Source organism: Nansenia antarctica (assembly GCF_963989245.1).
Source record: "Nansenia antarctica genome assembly, chromosome: 1".
Classification (NCBI taxonomy): Eukaryota; Metazoa; Chordata; class Actinopteri; order Argentiniformes; family Microstomatidae; genus Nansenia; species Nansenia antarctica.
The window spans coordinates 21,823,933-21,842,565 of record NC_137674.1 but is presented as its reverse complement, the minus strand read 5'-3'; the positions used below and the strand labels follow the sequence as shown (position 1 = coordinate 21,842,565).

Here is an 18,633-nt window from a genome sequence, read left to right as displayed (position 1 = left end):
GTAGGGTGTAACAAACACAATGCTCTCCGGTGTTGTAGGTCGACTGAATGAGAAGAAAACATAAAAGTAAAAGTGTTTCATGTTCAACATAGATTTGAGTCGACAGCCTCTTATAGTCTGAAGATTCACCATCAGTGTGACCAAATATGATGGTAAACCTCCTTTGTAAGAGTTCATACATACATAGTATTATATCTCTGCATACTTTCATTCATGTTTCTTCTAGTGACCCACACCTTTCAGTATCTATACACTGCATCCTCTGGAGTTCCAAACCTCCCAGAGTTTGTGGCTGTGGGGATGGTGGATGGTGTTCAGATTGGACACTATGACAGCAACACCAAGAGAGCCGTGCCCAAACAGGACTGGATGAACAAGGCAACTGCACATGACCCACAACTTTGGGAGACGGAGACTCTGCGTTTGAGGGGTAGGCAGCATATCTACAAAGTAGACATTGGTGATCTAAAGCAGCGTTTCAACCAGAGTGGAGGTAAGAGCAACACCTTCTTTACTGTTACATTCCTCCTGATGGTTTTAAACATAATTGATATTTCCATGTTGTTCTCTTGGATCTGGGGAAGTTCTGACATGATCCGTCTCACATTGAGAAGCATCAACATGATCCTACATGAGATAAAACACTGTTGAACTGAACTGAACAGAACAACCTAGTGGACCTTCTGCTGAGGGACCGTCAGACACAGAACCTTTCATTCTGGACCTTTACATCTCACTACACACACACACACACACACACACACACACACACACACACACAAAGACACATTACGCACACACACTCTCTCTGAGTCATGAACTGTCTAACTGAACCTCTCTCTCTCTCTCTCTCTCTCCCTCTCTCTCTCCCTCTCCCCTACCTCTCTCTCTCTCAGATGTACATATTTACCAGAAGATGTCTGGTTGTAGTTGGGATGAGGAGACTGGAGTCACAGAGGGGTTTAGTCAGTATGGTTATGATGGAGAGGACTTCCTGTCCTTTGACCTACGGACGTCTACATGGATCGCTCCAGTATCACAGGCCGTCATCACCAAACACAACATGGACAGACAGCTAGCTTATAATGAGTGGTTGAAGCACTACTACACCCAGACCTGCGTTGACTGGCTGAAGAAGCTCCTGCAGTACGGGAAGAGCACTCTGAAGAGGACAGGTACACACACACTGACACATCACCTGACACAACATGTTCATATTCAACTACTGTGAAGTGGAACAATTACATTCCTTTTATTTCATCTCTCTCTCTCCCATCTCTCTCTCCTTGTCCCTCTCCCTCTATCTCTCCCCCTGCTTCTCTTTCTCCCTCTCTCTCCCCCTCCTTTTCTCTCCCCGTTCCTCTCTCTCTCCCCTCCCTCTCTCCCTCTTCCCCCCACCTCTTCCCCCCAGTCCCTCCCTCAGTGTCTCTGCTCCAGAAGACCCCCTCCTCTCCAGTCACCTGCCACGCTACAGGTTTCTACCCCAGAGAAGTTGTGATGTTCTGGAGGAGAGATGAACAGGTGGTTTATGAGGATGTGGAGTACGGAGAGGTTCTCCCCAACCTAGACGGAACCTTCCAGATGAGCACTCGACTCCTTGTGAAGCCTGAGGACTGGGAGAAGAACCAGTATGACTGTGTGGTTCAGCTCTCTGGGATGGAGGACGACATCGTCATCAAACTGGAGCGCTCCGTGATAAAGACCAACAGAGGTAAGAAGACACAACGTCCCTTCAGGATCTCTTACTGAGTGACAGAGAAAGTGGCTTGTTGAGAGGAAACCAACTGTGACCCTAAGTTCCAGTCTGACTGCTCTGTGTTGGTTACAGTTAACCCCACCCCCTTGGGCGTCATCATTGGAGCTGTGGTCGGACTCCTCCTCCTGGCTGCCATCATCATCATCATCCCTGTGCTCTTCATCATGAAGAAGAAGAACAAGAAAGGTGAGAAACGCCTCCTCTTCATCATATCATCAGTGGAGGTGTTGTTGTCAGTATGTTAGCAGTGATGAAGTCGTCTGTATTGATGTGTTCTAGTGGAGTTGGTAGATGTCGATGTTTCACCAGGAATAGTGTTGTGATGTGAAGTCAGGCTGTAGAAGTAGCGCCTCTAAGGATCCTAAAGAGAACACAGGCGTGTTATCAGGTTTGATCCTGTCAGGAACACCAAATACACTAGAAATACAGGATGTGACATATGTAGTTAGTAACGTCTCATTCATGTTGGTTAGTTAGTAAAGTGTCATACATGTTGGTTAGTTAGTAATGTCTCATACATGTTGGTTAGTTAGTAAAGTGTCATACATGTTGGTTAGTTAGTAAAGTGTCATACATGTTGGTTAGTTAGTAAAGTGTCATACATGTTGGTTAGTTAGTAAAGTGTCATACATGTTGGTTAGTTAAGTGTCATACATGTTTAGTTAGTAAAGTGTCATACATGTTGGTTAGTTGTAATATTCTACTAAGTCAGTAATATCTTCAAACTCTATGTTTCAGGCTTCTCCCAAGCTAGCAGTAAGTATTCTACATCTTCATGTTGCATTTACAAATGTACACTGAACTGAATGACAATCATGTGTGGCTGTTCACCATGTATCTTTTACTAGAAACCATAAAAACTAAAATATTTACTGGCTTCAACATCTAATTTAGTATTGTATCTATTTTGTTGTGTCTTTTGTTGTGGCCAGGGCTTCCTTGAAAAAGAGATTAATATCTCAAAGGGACCTGGATAAATAAAGCATTAATGAAATCATGTAAATGTTGTTGACGTATAACATGGGACTGTTTCCATGTTAGAATGTAGTTCTGTATTCCTGGTTAGTTGAACTGGCCTTGTCTTGTTTCCTCGTAGCTTCTGACGATAGTTCCAACAACTCTGCACCCAAAGATGAGGTTTCTCTGCACTGATGAAACAGGTGAGATTCTAGTTGTGGAAACAGACTTCATCCATGCATACGACACTAGTCCTCTGTTGACATGAGTCAGTGATTGAGGGCCGACAAGACATGTTAGGCAGTTCTAGAGGAGGTGGGTCTCTCAAGTCTGGTCTCTTTGACCTTCAGAGGAACATGTAGGTCTAGGGCAGGGGTCGGCAATTAAGTTTGGCTTCGGGCCAAAAAGAAATTAGCCACTAGATGGCGGGCCCGAACCTAATCAAAGGCTAATTTAAGTAATTGATTGTTTAAAAATGTGACACGTTCTAATGCTTTGACTTTTCTTTCGAGAGATGTACACATCGCTAGTCAACTAACACAGATTGTTTTGTGAGCCTGCTAACAATGTAAAGTAGTGTTCTAGTTAACTAGGTAGCAGTCCAATCCATTACGTTGCAGTATTTTGGCTTGACTAGCGAGTTTGTGTTGTGATTCTCAACAACGTTGAAACGTAGTTTCACCCTTTTCCATATTTTTGAATAATAAATGTGTGGACTGACGATGTAGCGCAGCCTAACTTATTCTAATAATTATTTAACATACTTTTATTCTGATAATGATTCCCCCCTCCTCCCAGACAAGGTCACATTATTATTGGATTGGTTGTTTGCGTGTCGGGTGAAGTTAGCTAAACATTTAACCTGCTAGCTAGCAAGAGAAACATAATGTCACTCTCCAAAGGTCTAAAGAGGAAAGTTGACGGTGAAAACAGGGCATTTAAAGAGGAATGGACAGTGAACTATACGTTCATCCTACCTGGTTTCATCAACCAATCTATGCACCACCACCCCTCGCATGATCAAGCGGATTCTGCTTTTTTTCTTTTTTTTCGCCAATTTTGTTGTCAATGTTTTTCAGAAAATTAAACTGAATGTGCTTTTTTACTGTTCATATGTGTGTTGCAGTCACATATATGTAAACATTACGTTTGAATGATTTACTGAGCTGGTGTTATTTTTTTCAAACCACACACCGCATGTCGGCTATTTCAGCACTACGCGTTGTCCACCTGCTTATGATTCACTATGAGGGGTTCAGCGTCAGTGCGCTTCGGTGCACCCCGCTGCCTGATTGTCTGTCCCTGTGTCATTCACTCTCAACATGGATAAAAGTACAATAAGCATTATTCAGGTGGAGGTAGATTCTCTATTCGGACATTATAGGCGCTATATGTGGGACCAAACTCCGTCCCGCACTCACTCTGGCAGATGCAGAGAAGCTCATCCACGCCTTTGTCTCCTCCAGACTGGACTACTGCAACGCACTCCTCATCGGGATTCCCTAGCAGCTGCCTCCAGAAACTTCAATACATCCAGAACAGCGCTGCTAGGATCCTGATGAGGGTGCGCAAATATGATCACATCACCACAATCCTCAAATCACTTCACTGGCTCCCCGTCTCCCTCAGAATCGATTCAAGGTCTCCCTCCTCACCCACCAGTGCATCCATGGAACTGCCCCCCCCTACGTCAAGGAACTCCTCCATACCCCTCAGACCTCCTCACGCACCCTCCGTTCTACTGCCACCAACCTCCTCAAGACCCCCAGGACCAAGCTCCGCACCATGGGAGATCGGGCCTTCTGCTCGGCTGCTCCCAGGCTGTGGAATGCTCTCCCTGACCACCTAAGGGCACCACAGTCTGTGGATGCTTTTAAACGAGGCCTTAAAACCCACCTTTTTAATAGAGCCGTTTTTTAGCCTTTTAATTGAAAATGTTTTTTGCTTTATTTTCCTGTGTTGTAGCACTTTACATAAAAAGTTACTCCAGGGAGACTGGAACCATGTTAATCTCTAATTGTCTGTTGTTTAGATAAAAGCATCTGCTAAATGGTTAAAATGTAAAAAAAAAAAAAAAAAAGGACATCACTGAACTCAGTATTGACCGTGTCTGTGTATCTCTGTATCTCTGTATCTCTGTGTATCTGTGTGTGTGTGTGTGTGTGTGTGTGTGTGTGTGTGTGTGTGTGTGTGTGTGTGTGTCTGTGTGTGTGTGTGTGTGTGTGTGTGTGTGTGTGTGTGTGTGTGTGTATGTGTGTGTGTCCTAACAGGAGAGAAGCAGAGACCGGAGGAGGATATGAATGAATGAATGAATGAATGAATGAATGGTCTTTATTGTCATTGATATAGTACAGGTACCATACAACGAAATTTGGGAGGGGGGGCTCCCCTGGTGCTAGGAAAAAAAACTAAAAACAAGAAGGGAAAAGAGCTGGTTTACATAAATAAAGGCTATGTACACTATCCACTATACAGTACTATACTATACAAATAAAACACTGTGCTGTACTCTATGCTATGCTATACCTATTCTACCATTTCCTATCTCTGAACCTTATGTACCCGAGGGTTGTCATATTGCACATAGTGTTATTGCACATTCATTTAAAGTGTCGCAGTTTGCAGGTTTGAAATGTTCACAGTTGTGTTTCAGTATTGCACTTGATTACAATCTAGTAGCTGCCATCAAATTGTCTAGATTGTCCAGGGCCTAGAACCTAGGTCTTTGCTGTGTTCAGGGCCTGAATGGCCCTGGGGTAGAAGCTGAGCTTCAGTCTATTTGTCCTTGCGAACATGGTCCTGAACCGCCTGTCCGAGGGCAGCCGAGCAAAGTGTTCGTTCCCAGGGTGGGATGGGTCTCTGGAGATCTTGGAGGCCTTCCTGAGGCAGCGTGTGTTGTACAGCTCTTCCAGAGAGGGGAGGGGGGCGCCGGTGATCTTCTGGGCCGATCTCACGACTCTCTGTAGCGCATTCCTCTCTGCGGCTGTGCAGCTGGAGAACCACACGCAGATGCAGTACCGGTAGGTGAGGATGCTCTCCACTGCGCAGCGGTAGAAGGTCACAAGCAGCTCCTGTCTGATGTGGTTTTTCCTGAGGACTCTCAGGAAGTAGAGCCGCTGTGCCTTCTTGATGATTGGTGCTGTGTTGGTCTTCCAGGACAGGTCATCCTGTATGTGCACCCCCAGGAATCGGAGGGTTGAGACTCTCTCCACGCTCCCTCCATCGACGAGCAGGGGCTGGACCTCAGATTTTTTCCTCCTGAAGTCCACGATGATTTCCTGGGTCTTTGACTGGTTCAGCAGCAGGTTGTTAACCTTGCACAGCTTGCCCAGCTGCTCCACCTCATCCCTGTACGCCGCCTCGTCCCCCCCCGAGATGCAGCCCACCACGGTTGTGTCGTCTGCAAACTTTACGATGGAGTTGCTGGGGTGGACGGGGGTGAAGTCGTAGGTGTAGAGGTTGTAGAGGATGGGGCTTAGCACGCAGTTCTGAAGGAGTGGCTCTCAGGTCAGGGGGGAGGGCGTTCCAGAGTCTCTCAGGTCAGGGGGGAGGGCGTTCCAGAGTCTCTCAGGTCAGGGGAGAGGGCGTTCCAGAGTGTCTCAGGTCAGGGGGGAGGGCGTTCCAGAGTCTCTCAGGTCAGGGGGGAGGGCGTTCCAGAGGCTCTCAGGTCAGGGGGGAGGGCGTTCCAGAGGCTCTCAGGTCAGGGGGGAGGGCGTTCCAGAGTCTCTCAGGTCAGGGGGGAGGGCGTTCCAGAGTCTCTCAGGTCAGGGGGGAGGGCGTTCCAGAGTCTCTCAGGTCAGGGGGGAGGGCGTTCCAGAGGCTCTCAGGTCAGGGGGGAGGGCGTTCCAGAGTCTCTCAGGTCAGGGGGGAGGGCGTTCCAGAGTCTCTCAGGTCAGGGGGGAGGGCGTTCCAGAGTCTCTCAGGTCAGGGGGGAGGGCGTTCCAGAGTCTCTCAGGTCCGGGGGGAGGGCGTTCCAGAGTCTCTCAGGTCAGGGGGGAGGGCGTTCCAGAGTCTCTCAGGTCAGGGGGGAGGGCGTTCCAGAGTCTCTCAGGTCAGGGGGGAGGGCGTTCCAGGGGCTCTCAGGTCAGGGGGGAGGGCGTTCCAGAGGCTCTCAGGTCAGGGGGGAGGGCGTTCCAGAGGCTCTCAGGTCAGGGAGGAGGGCGTTCCAGAGTCTCTCAGGTCAGGGGGGAGGGCGTTCCAGAGTCTCTCAGGTCAGGGGGGAGGGCGTTCCCTGAGTCTCTCAGGTCAGGGGGGAGGGCGTTCCAGAGTCTCTCAGGTCAGGGGGGAGGGCGTTCCAGAGTCTCTCAGGTCAGGGGGGAGGGCGTTCCAGAGTCTCTCAGGTCAGGGGGGAGGGCGTTCCAGAGTCTCTCAGGTCAGGGGGGAGGGCGTTTTGGAGTCTTGGGGCCGTCACCTCAAACACTCTGTCCCCTTTAGTTTTAAGTGTTATGGTCTGTACAAGCCGAGTTCTAAATCCGTATCGTGGGTGCCGCCTTGGGTGTGCACCGCCGTACCAATCCCTCCAGTAGATGAGTGCGTTTGGTAGATTTGTTAAAAAATGATGTAAGCCTGTCACACTTGTAGACCGGAATTTAACTACAATCCGTTTCTGTCTATTATATATGGCAGAGATTTCTGTCTATGATTCCATCATAGAAAAACACATCTAATGTTGATAATCTGACTCCAATCTAATCTCCAATCCAATCTAATCACTGTGTGCATAGAAATGTTGAGTCTGTGCTTATTAGGACAAGGTAGGTCAAATACAATGAATCAATGCGGCTTTAATAATAATGTATACTTGTACATGTAGTACAAGGCAAATACTTAATAGAGAAAAGTTTCATCCTAGCACAGAGAATAGGCAAATACATAATAGAGAAAAGTTACATTCTAGTACAGAGAATAGAGAGAGAAAGAGAGAGAGACATCACCATGGGTCATTACAACACTGTGATACTTACAACATGATGACAACAACAACAGCACCCAGGAACAAAGATGACCTTACTCACAGAACCCCGGGACAAAGACGACCTAGAACTAGTCTCTCACCTCCACCTTCATACCATCTACAACTAGTCTCTCACTAGAACTCAACTCATGACATCACAGATTTTACACCTCAAGACATTCCCCTCTGAGGGATGGTAAATTTGACCCAAAGGGAACTTTCCTTCCAACTTCAGACAAAGGGAATTTTCCCTCCTAAACACTGAAGAAAATCATACACTCAGGAATCGATATTGCAAATTGAATGTAGGTGAATAACACCTACAATGTAGGTGAATAACAGCGCTGTAGTGCATATCTAGGGTTAGGGTGAGGTTAGGGTTTGGATATAAAGGAAGGGAAACCTATCCTATAGCGCCGCCTGCTGGCGAGTTGATGTGTTGCATTCTGTTGACATTCTTTTACATGAATCATGGAGATATGTAACACAGAGAAAACAGTCTCATCTCTCTTTAGTCCAGTGGTTCTCAGACTTTTTTGTCAAGCCCCCCTTGGGAGGACAAGAAATGTGTGAGCCCCCCCCCCTCTCACCCCACAACACTGTCACAACATGGGGCAAATGTACATTTATTTAAATAAAAACTATAAAATAATTGTGAAAAAATAAACACCTTTTGCTGACATTTGTCATTATATATCTCTTCTGTACTTTTTTTTAGATTACTACAATTCTGCTTATTCGTGTGAAATGTAAAATTATACTTGCAATGCATTGTTACCTAGTTAACTACAACACCACTTTACATTGTTACCTAGTTAACTACAACACCACTTTACATTGTTACCTAGTTAACTAGAACACTACTTTACATTGTTACCTAGTTAACTAGAACACTAATTTACATTGTTACCTAGTTAACTAGAACACTACTTTACATTGTTACCTAGTTAACTAGAACACTACTTTACATTGTTACCTAGTTAACTACAACACTACTTTACATTGTTACCTAGTTAACTAGAACACTACTTTACATTGTTACCTAGTTAACTAGAACACTACTTTAAATTGTTACCTAGTTAACTAGAACACTACTTTACATTGTTACCTAGTTAACTAGAACACTACTTTACATTGTTAGCAGGCTCACAAAACAAGCTGTGTTAGTTGACTAGCGACGTGTCGTTGATTTTCAACAACGCTTAGCTCACGCTTTTATTTCGAAGTTGCGATAATGAAAAGGGAAGTCTTTAATGTCAGCATGTGCCTCTTGTTGTCTTTCAGAGAACAGATGCCATTCGCTGTAATTATATGACTTGTATTCTATTCAACGGATGAATCTATCACACACACCTGGCACTCTGAATTGTACGGAGCCCTCCTGGGGTCACATGGTAGAAAACATTTTTTGATGTGTTTTTTGATTTCCTCGATTTAGTAAATCTGTTCCCTCGATTGAGTAAATCTGTTCCCTCGGTTTAGTAATTCGTTCCCTCGGTTTAGTAATTCGTTAGGGTTAGGGTTAGGCCCTACGAGCCAGAACGATCGCAAGGATTCTAACCCTAACCCTAATCCTAATCCTTACTATCGTTCTGGCTCGTAGGGCCTAACCCTAACCCTAAGCCTAAAGAATTACACACACACACACACACACACACACACTCACACTCACACTCACACTCACACTCACACTCACACACATTTTAAATGCTTTATTTATGTCCACATACATGTACAATTCTAAAGGACAACAGCGGATACTGAGCAATATTTTGCTAACTGTTTGGCCCTTCTCTTAGGTAGACCAGCCATTTGAAGGCCTCTATGTGGTCATCTTACTGTCCAGTTCTACAAAGGCTCCTTGTGATTGTCTCTCAGCATTAGACAGAAACTCATGGTAGGTATGCTGGAGACGTTTGTCTGTCAACAACTCGTTCAATGTTTGTTAACATCCTTGAGAGCAATGTATTTCCTTGTTGATGGTGACAGGATGACTCTGGGTTATTTTCCTGGTCAGATCAGTTTTACCCACATCAAACTGCATATCTTCGTGTGTAGTGCATGACTGGGTGTTGACCTTTCAAGGATTGGTAAGTTGGGTTGATTAACAGGTAGGGTGAGTTTACGTTAGAACATTCCTTCCATTTTACCTTTTACTTAATTTCCGAAGAAGGGCCCAGAATTGCTATCACTGTCAAGGTAAATTGATGACACAAAACCACTCTGCCTAGAATCAGCAAGCAATTTAAGGCAATGCACAGACTCTACTCATAACGTTATAAGTAAAGTCTAGTGTCATATTAGTTTCATGATGAATGCTGTCGCCGGCGCACCAATAATTCAAACCATTCAAACTTAAGCAGGCAAACACAACAATGCAAACTTCACTCATAAGGCAATGAGTGAGTCAACAACACAACCAGTGACGTCGTTAGGCCTGGGCATCCGGGGCTCTAGGACTGAATGTTTTCTAAATAGCCACCATCTACCACATCACCATCGATTTAGAGCAATAACAAGCAACAAGGCGGCTTTATAACAATATATTAGATATAGAAATTAACATTTTTGGAGAAACTCACAAAATCTGAAATTCTAAATAATTTACAGATGAGTTGCATAGATCGGAGCCTGCATGTCCCAGAGGAAGTTGTGGCCTTCAGAAGGATCATGTTTTGGCATAGAGCTGATTAGATTCACCAGTTTTGCCCCCAGTGAATTTAATTTAATGTCATGTTCAATTTCTCACCTTTATAACAAACCAAATTCCATGAAAATAGGGAAAGTAGGCAGTGCCTAGGGAACATGGAAAGTAGGCAGTGCCTAGGGAACATGGAAAGTAGGCAGTGTCTAGGGAACATGGAAAGTAGGCAGTGCCTAGGGAACAGGGAAGCAGTGCCTAGGGAATATGGAAGGTGACCACATGTCACTGATGTATGAATAAATACAACACTTGCAAACATGTAACTTGATATGAAAATAAATGCAATAAGATTTGCAAGCAGTTTATAGACGTTTCTATTTTCTATTTTATTGAATTCATTGTAAGCTCATAGTGGGGAATGTCACTGTTACGCCTGGTCTGGTCATTTCAACAAGAACCCTTGTTTATGCTTGATGTATAGAACCTAAAGAATAAACAATAAGTTACGTAAGGTAGTGTATTTGTCACCAATTTACCTTCATATGATCCCCAAGCTTCTGAAAGCCTGATCAGACCCCTCTTATAAGTCTTAACCTCATATTAATTGTTTGATTTCAAATCAAACCTTTTGGAGTATAGATCCAAAAGAAGAAAAAATGCTTCACTGTCTAAATACTTACTGTACTTTTCATTTAATGACTTAATTACTACCTGTACTTCTTATCATTAATTATTATGTGATGAAGGTGCTGCTCCAACTGATCTCATAAGTTTTGAAATGTTCTTTAGTCTAAAAAGCAATGACTAAGCAATGTGGATGGATTTACTTCCTTTTCAAGACAATGAACATTATCCTTGAATTTTCATTGGCTTGAGTGTCATGACATGCCTTCCTGGTTGGCTGACAATGAAACGATAAACAACAAAAATAGTCTGTGCATTTGTGTTTCCAGTCATTAGTACATAGTAGCCAGGAATGTGGCAGAGCAAGCTTCTTTTTCAGGTCCAATCACATTACAACCATATGTGTTCAGAGATGCTTGCAGTAATGGCAGTGCTTTGACAAATGACAAATGCTACCTGTCTGTTTGACTGAAAATCCATTCAAGGTGCCTGCTTTTGTTATTAGTTTTTTTATTTGAATGTCTTTTGGATTCTGCGATAAGCTGCTCTATTGTTTTGTATTATACTCTTGGCCTCTAAGCTATGATCCTCCCTCAATCTCTCTCTCTCTCTCTCTTTCTATAATAATAGTCATAATCATAGAGCACAAATGTAAAGAATAAGGCTAATGTTTATATTCACAAATTGTTTTGACATTGCTATTTGTTATGCTTGTTTTGTTTGTTAATCATGCACTTTTGGATCACTGTATTCTCAACATGACCAGTGTTGGGTAAGCTACTCTGAAAATGTTTTTAACTAAATTACCAATTACTTACGAAAACTACCATTAGTAGCCTTAAATATAGTTTGTCAAATGTATTCTACTTTGAAATTCTCTGAAAGAAATAAAAAGAAATAAAAAACGTGTGAAGTGGAGCAAAGTGTAAGTAAGAAATAGTGGGGAAATTCAAGTTCAATGGCTTGATGTTTAATTCAAATAATGTATTCTTATTTTTCCCTTTAGAAAAATATAGTTTGTAGGGACAGTATCAGGTACACCGCTACCTGGCAAAACAAATAGTTAACTACTGGAAATACTACAAGGATTTGAATTTAGTTCAACTACCACACAGCTACTGCATAATGCAGTTTAACTAATAGTTGAACTACTCCCCAACACTGAACATGACACAAAGCAAGTCATACAGTACATGGCTAATCAATTAATTGATAAAACAAGTACAATGGAGAAATACATTTTAAAAAAACACACCAGGGCTACAGTTGCCTCAGATAGTCTCAACTGCCCTCATGCACAGAATAAATGAGCTTATATACATATAGAACATTTGAACAACGTGAGGGGAAACAATAGCCAACAAATTCCTCAAACATTCTATAGAGTTTGGCATACAGGTAGAGGAAACAGGTGTTCCCAGGTTGAGGGCGGAGGGAGGAGTGTGAGAGAGAGAGAGGGTTATTTAGACAAACAAGGTTGCTGTGCCGGACACGAACAAATGATGGCAGTCTACAGAGTACTGTGTTTGTTGACTCTAATGGTTGCCTTTCATGCAAATGGTAAGTGGCACAATTTCCATTATTCCAATGTTGTATACAGTATATACAGACAAAGTCCTGGAGTTCAGGAACTAGTCATGCCAACTTTTTGGATTAGTATTTGTGGGCTATATGGATGTCATAGCAATCAAAGTAACCCAGGGAACTTGAACATAGATGTCACTTGATGCTGCATGGTATGGTTAGAACATTGCAGTTACCATCGCAAAGCTATGTTAGTTAATCATTAGTTTACCAGTAGTTAGACTGTAAACAGCAGGTGTATGAATGTGTGAATATTCATGGTTGCATGGAAGGAATAGTTTCAACCACAAAACCACAAAAATGTAAAATATTCACTATATATTAAAAACATTGTTTTATGCATGAATATTTGGTGTACATTACCTGCATGCTATTTCATTTATTATTCCATTCACATTTTTCTGTGTTATGCATATGATATATGGGCTTATTTAAGGAGTGAGCCTAAGTGAATTACCAATAGTAGGAAAGTATAGACCCTTAGTTTGGGTCTTGAGGGTGCTGTGTCTGGCTATGAAGTGGAACCTTCCATTCTGTGGAAAATAGGGGTTGGTTATCATTGAAACCCTTAGAAATATATTTCTATGAAACAATTACAATTACAATCATCAAATCAAATCAAATTTTATTTGTATAGCGCATTTCTTACAAGATGCAACTCAATGCGCTTCACACAATGAAAATGTTCAGTCAATCAGTCAATCAATCAATACTGACAGAGCCGCGAGCAGGCAAAAGTAAAAACCTGTATACTATGTAGCCAGGAAAAAATTCCCTTGCAGCCCTCTACCAATAGAGCGACTACTAGCCAGTTTGCCTACCAGTACCCAGCGGTCCCCAAGGGGAGGCCAAGGACCACCGGCACAAAGCAAGCAAGCAAGGGCAAAAACCTGTACACCATGTATCCAGGAAAAATTCCTTGCATATTATCGGCGTACACTCTGTCCATAAATGTAGTGTTATATTTGCATCGTTCTGCATCCGGATGGTCACAGGTCCTGCCAAAAGAGAATCTTAGGCACAGTTATGATGCAACAACACAATAAAGACAATAAAGATGACAGCAATACAACCTGATGGTGGTCCTGGTACACCCTTGTACTGGTTCCAGTACTGCTCTAGGTGCTATTTGGAGCTGACAGTGCCTCATCAGCACCCGGGTCCATTTTCCTGTCAACACAAATCTCAAAACACGAGTATGGTGTAATGGCCTAGTGATCCTAGTTCTATAATGTCCAATGTCTCCCGTAGTATCAAAAGGCAACATTGAATAAGTAGGTTTTGAGGTCACGCTTAAAAATGTCCTGAGTTGCAGACAACCTCAGGCCCTCAGGTAGGATGTTCCACAATCTAGGAGCATATATGCTAAAAGCTGATCCTCCAAATCTCTTTGTCCTAGCCTCTGGCACTATTAAAAGTTCCGTGCCACTAGACCGTAGGGGTCTAGCTGGTGTGTATCTTATGAGCATGTCCACCATGTAATTGGGTGCATCACAGTGAAGTGATTTATAAACTAGTAAAAGGATCTTAAAGTCTATTCTATGACTGACAGGGAGCCAGTGTAGTGATCTCAAGACAGGTGTGATGTGCGCTCTTCGTTTGGTCCTAGTAAGGACACGAGCAGCAGCATTTTGAACCATTTGTAGTCTATTTATCATTTTTTTGGGGAGACCTGTCAGGAGAGCATTACAGTAATCTAGCCTACTAGTAACAAACGCATGCATTAATTTTTCAGTGTCTGCCTGGGAGAGAAATGATTGTACCTTAGTGATGTTTCTTAGATGGTAGAAGGATGTTTTAATAGTATTATTAATATGAGTTTCAAAATTTAGATCTGAGTCAATTATGACACCAAGATTCCTGGCCTGACACTTAGTGTTAAGAGCTAGTGTTTTCAAGTGTGCAGATAATTTCTCTCTCCCAGTTTTCTCGCCAATGATCAATACCTCTGTTTTTTCTTGATTGAGTTGGAGAAAGTTTTGTGTCATCCAAATATTAATATCGGCAATACAATCTATCAGGTGGTCAATCATCTTGTAGTCGTTGGGAGTTACTGAGATATAAAGCTGAGTGTCGTCAGCATAGCTGTGGTAGTTAACATTGTTTTAATACAATGTAAAACAATGTATTTTTAGAACAGGTGTACACTTGCGGCTTTGCAGCTGAGTTGCCGAGAGGAATGAAGATTCATTAATTACATTGAAAAAAGAAAAATGGCACAGGTGTATTACAAGGAAAACCTGTACATATAACATAATGGTACAGGTCTAATGTATCACTAATAATATCTTTAATTTCTATAATTATATTAGGCTTGCGTACAACTACATGGCATTCAGATGTACTTGGCATAACACATATTCAATCAAACAATCAATTTGAAGGGGAGAGTTGTGGACCTTATATGTATATATAATATATGTATAACCTTACCTTTAAATGAGGAAAAATGTCTACCTACTGTATTAGATTAATAGAGCTACTGTACATGTTTTTATTTTATTTTATTTTATTTTATTTATTGACCCAAAAAATACAATACATAGGCATTTGTGATTGTCAGGGATAGAGCGATAAAGTCTGTGACTTTGTTTCCGTCGCTGTCCCTGGTGTAGCCGGTCAGTGACATGTACTGTAAGGTATCTGCCTTTTTGTTTCTGGGAATTGCCTTTCAATGACATGTACTGTAAGGTATCTGCCTTTTTGTTTCTGGGAATTGCCTTTGAGACCATGGCAGGTTGGACTTCCTCATGACAGCATGTTTTATATACAGGGTTCCCACGGGTTCTTGAAATCGTTGAAAGTTTGTGAATTTCAAAATAAATAAATTGAAAAGAGGTCCACGAGGGGAAGGGGCCACACCAGCAGCCACTGCCACTCCCATACAGTACAACAGAACAAACAGACAAACAGGTCCTTGAATGTGCAAGACGAAGCACATCAAAAAACAACCAACAAGTAAAACAATAAAACAATAAAAACTTCCTACAAACAAGTAAAACAATAAAACAATAAAAGCAATAAAATAATAAAAACGTCCTATTTGGTATCTATAACTCTCTATTTGGTTTACAGTGGAATGTTGCGAAACAGCTGTATGTTGATTTTAGCCTTGAAAGCTGCTGTACTGTCAGTTTCTAAGATGTTTAAAGGCAACTTGTTCCATTCCACTGCACCTGTATATCTGAATGAAACTTCTCCTATTTGTTTACTCTGTCTACAGGGGACTAGATTATTGCTGCTTCCTCTACTGTTGTGAGTGTGCTATTCTCTCTAAGAAGTTATTAAAGTAGTCCGGAGCTCTGTTGTTCAGGACCCTGTGGACTGTCACTAGAGGCATCTGACTGGCTCTTGCTTCAACTGGCAGCCATTGAAGCTCCGTGAATTGGGCCTTTCCAACATGCGCTTTGTAATGGAAGCCCAACACCACTCTAATTAATTTATTATGTGCTGTTTGAAGTTTGGTTTTCAGAGGTTTGTTGAGGTTCCAGTACCATGAGATGATTGCATAATCAAAATGGCATTGAACTAGGCATGAGGCTAGGGTTTTAACACATTTTTGATTTAATCGGGACTTCCTGGCGAGGAACCTGGTCCTGGTATTGACTTTGCTCAGGACATTGCCTTTACTGCGTGGTTTGAAACACACACTCCACACCAAGGAGAAATGGACCAAGGCCAGGGGGTGGAGGGGGGGGGGGCGGTGGGACGGGACAGGACGGAAGCTGAGTTTTTCATTGTCGGGTGTTTCGTTGACAGACAGGGGTGGTGGTAGCAGAGTTTTTGATTGACGGGTGGTAGCTTGCATTACATCGACGGAGAGCTAGTGTGGCCAAGTGTGGTCACCTCTAGCGGCTGTGGCCCCAAACAACCGCATAGACTGTTTATACCAGTGGCCCTAGTTCCATACTACAGTCACAGAGAACAGCTAAGCTACTGTATATCCCTATGGAACCAATGAAAACATTTATGGGACTGTGACAACAACAACTGCCAAAGACCAGGAATGTAAAGCCATAATGAAATCTCAATGTTCTATGTCATTTCTGTAAGCCACACAAATTCCCTCTATGTAATGTGTCTGCAGTGGGTACCTATCTAGTCTACAATGTAGAGTGTTGGTGTGATTCCATTTCTGAGGGAATGTATTATCTTCTCTAAGCTACTGATGGGTTAGGGTTAGTGTTTTTTCCCCTTTTTAAAGGTAATTTCTTTAGTGTAGCAGTCCCACTTTTATATATTTTCTTTATTGGACAAAGACAAGAAAGTAAGGAGGAGAGCGCACGTCAGCAGGGCATGGGCCAGATTCGAACCCAAGCCCGCATGGACATGTGTGTGCACTGTAAGCCGCTAGACCACTGGAACACCGGAACACCCCAGGCCAATGATAATTCGTTTAATTCAGTTTAAAAGTGCATTTCACAAACACAATAAAAAAAACACACACACATAAGGCAATGGTGAAAGATGTGACAAATGGTATGCTATTTAATTGAGTTAATCAGATCAAAGAACATAGGAAAGTCTAATAGCATACGATTCTAGTGCATATGAAAATGTTGCAAGGCATCCAGAAGAAAATGTCAGTTGTGCACACAGGGGTTGCCTCTTGGACCAAGGACAGTATTATCTGAAAGCAATCGATCAATGTTCATCATTTTTTGACATAACACACACTAACACATAGGCTATGTCATTTATATTCATACATTAGAATAGATGCACAACTGGACTGTGTGAGAGTAGATATGGATATTTTAAAAACGACTTGATATGCTAATCAACTCTGTTTGAACAAATATAGGAGATTGTAGTAGTAGTTTATTTCTGTCCTTTTTTTGTGTATGAATATAGAGAATACATATCAATAAGGCATTATATCATTTGTGCAAGGAGTTAATCCATCTATCAAGTTGATTAAGCAAGGCTCTGCAATCATAAACTATTCTCTGTCTCATGTTTATTTTTGGGATTATTCTGTTAAAGAAAGGAACACAAATCTAAGCTGCTGTGATGATAATATGCGTATTTTAAACAGTGACCTCCAACAATTTATATCTGCCCACCAATTCATTTGAGACTTCTTTCTCATTGTATCCCTTCTCTCCTTTGTGACATTTCATTGTCATTCATGGTAGAATTCACTGCAGCCAAAACAATTTGGCCCTCCTTGTTGCTACTAAACATGGTGTGACAAAAACATATCAATTATCACAGCCAAGTGCGTGTGTGTGTGTGTGTGTGTGTGTGTGTGTGTGTGCGTGTGTGTGTGCGTGTGCGTGTGTGTGCGTGTGTGTGTGTGTGTGTGTGTGTGTGTGTGCGTGCACGTGTGTGTGTGTGTGTGTGTGTGTGTGTGTGTGTGTGTGTGCGTGCACTACTGTCTTTGAAGTTGCTGAAGACTGAATACCTCTCCTACTGCGTGTCAAGGAAGTTTACGTTAAGTAGGGGCTAGTATGACCTGTGCATTTAATGGCATTTAAATAATTAGTTGCCTAACCATTTCCCACTTTTTTTACATCTTATTTTTCGTCTTCATAAAGATCAATATGTAGGAGTGCTGCGCTGTCACTTTCCAGTCTAGTATCTTCTTTTCAACAATCGGCTCTTCTGGGCTCCTTCTATCTGCAGGCACGCGCCCAAATCGAGAATTTCAAACCAGACTTCTGTGAACATTGATGACACAAGCCTGATTTTGATGACACAAGCCTGAGGCTTGAATCCCAATCGAGAGTTGCCTGAACGAGGCTTTCCTTTGCTTAGAGGTACATACAGTATTAGAGTTACAGTATTAGAGGTACATACAGTATTAGAGGTACCTACAGTATTAGAGGTATAGTATTATAGGTACATACATACAGTATTAGAGGTATAGTATTAGAGGTACATACAGTATTAGAGGTACACTATTAAAGGTACATACAGTATTAGAGGTACATACAGTATTAGAGGTATAGTATTAGAGGTACATACAGTATTAGAGGTACATACAGTATTAGAGGTACATACAGTATTAGAGGTACAGTATTAGAGGTACATACAGTATTAGAGGTATAGTATTAGAGGTACATACAGTATTAGAGGTTCATACAGTATTAGAGGTACATACAGTATTAA

General features: G+C 42.3%; 2 protein-coding genes across 2 annotated transcripts in view; both read left to right on the top strand.

The window, feature by feature from the left end:
• Window positions 1-213: 213 nt before the first annotated feature.
• Window positions 214-2,699, top strand: LOC308164482 (major histocompatibility complex class I-related gene protein-like; the record flags this gene model as incomplete). The annotated part of the gene is made up of 5 exons (XM_080538564.1): window positions 214-493; window positions 897-1,175; window positions 1,412-1,711; window positions 1,829-1,942; window positions 2,689-2,699. The coding sequence occupies 5 exons, from the start codon at window positions 214-216 to the stop codon at window positions 2,697-2,699; spliced, it is 984 nt and encodes a 327-aa protein (XP_080394690.1).
• Window positions 2,700-2,888: 189 nt separating this feature from the next.
• Window positions 2,889-18,633, top strand: part of LOC308164373 (serine protease 33-like) — a gene marked incomplete at both ends in the record, with an annotated part of 28,009 nt that continues 12,264 nt past the window's right edge. The window contains one exon of the mRNA XM_080538477.1: window positions 2,889-2,916. Within this exon, the coding sequence (XP_080394603.1) occupies window positions 2,889-2,916 (28 nt within the window). The remainder of the gene's footprint in view (window positions 2,917-18,633) is intronic.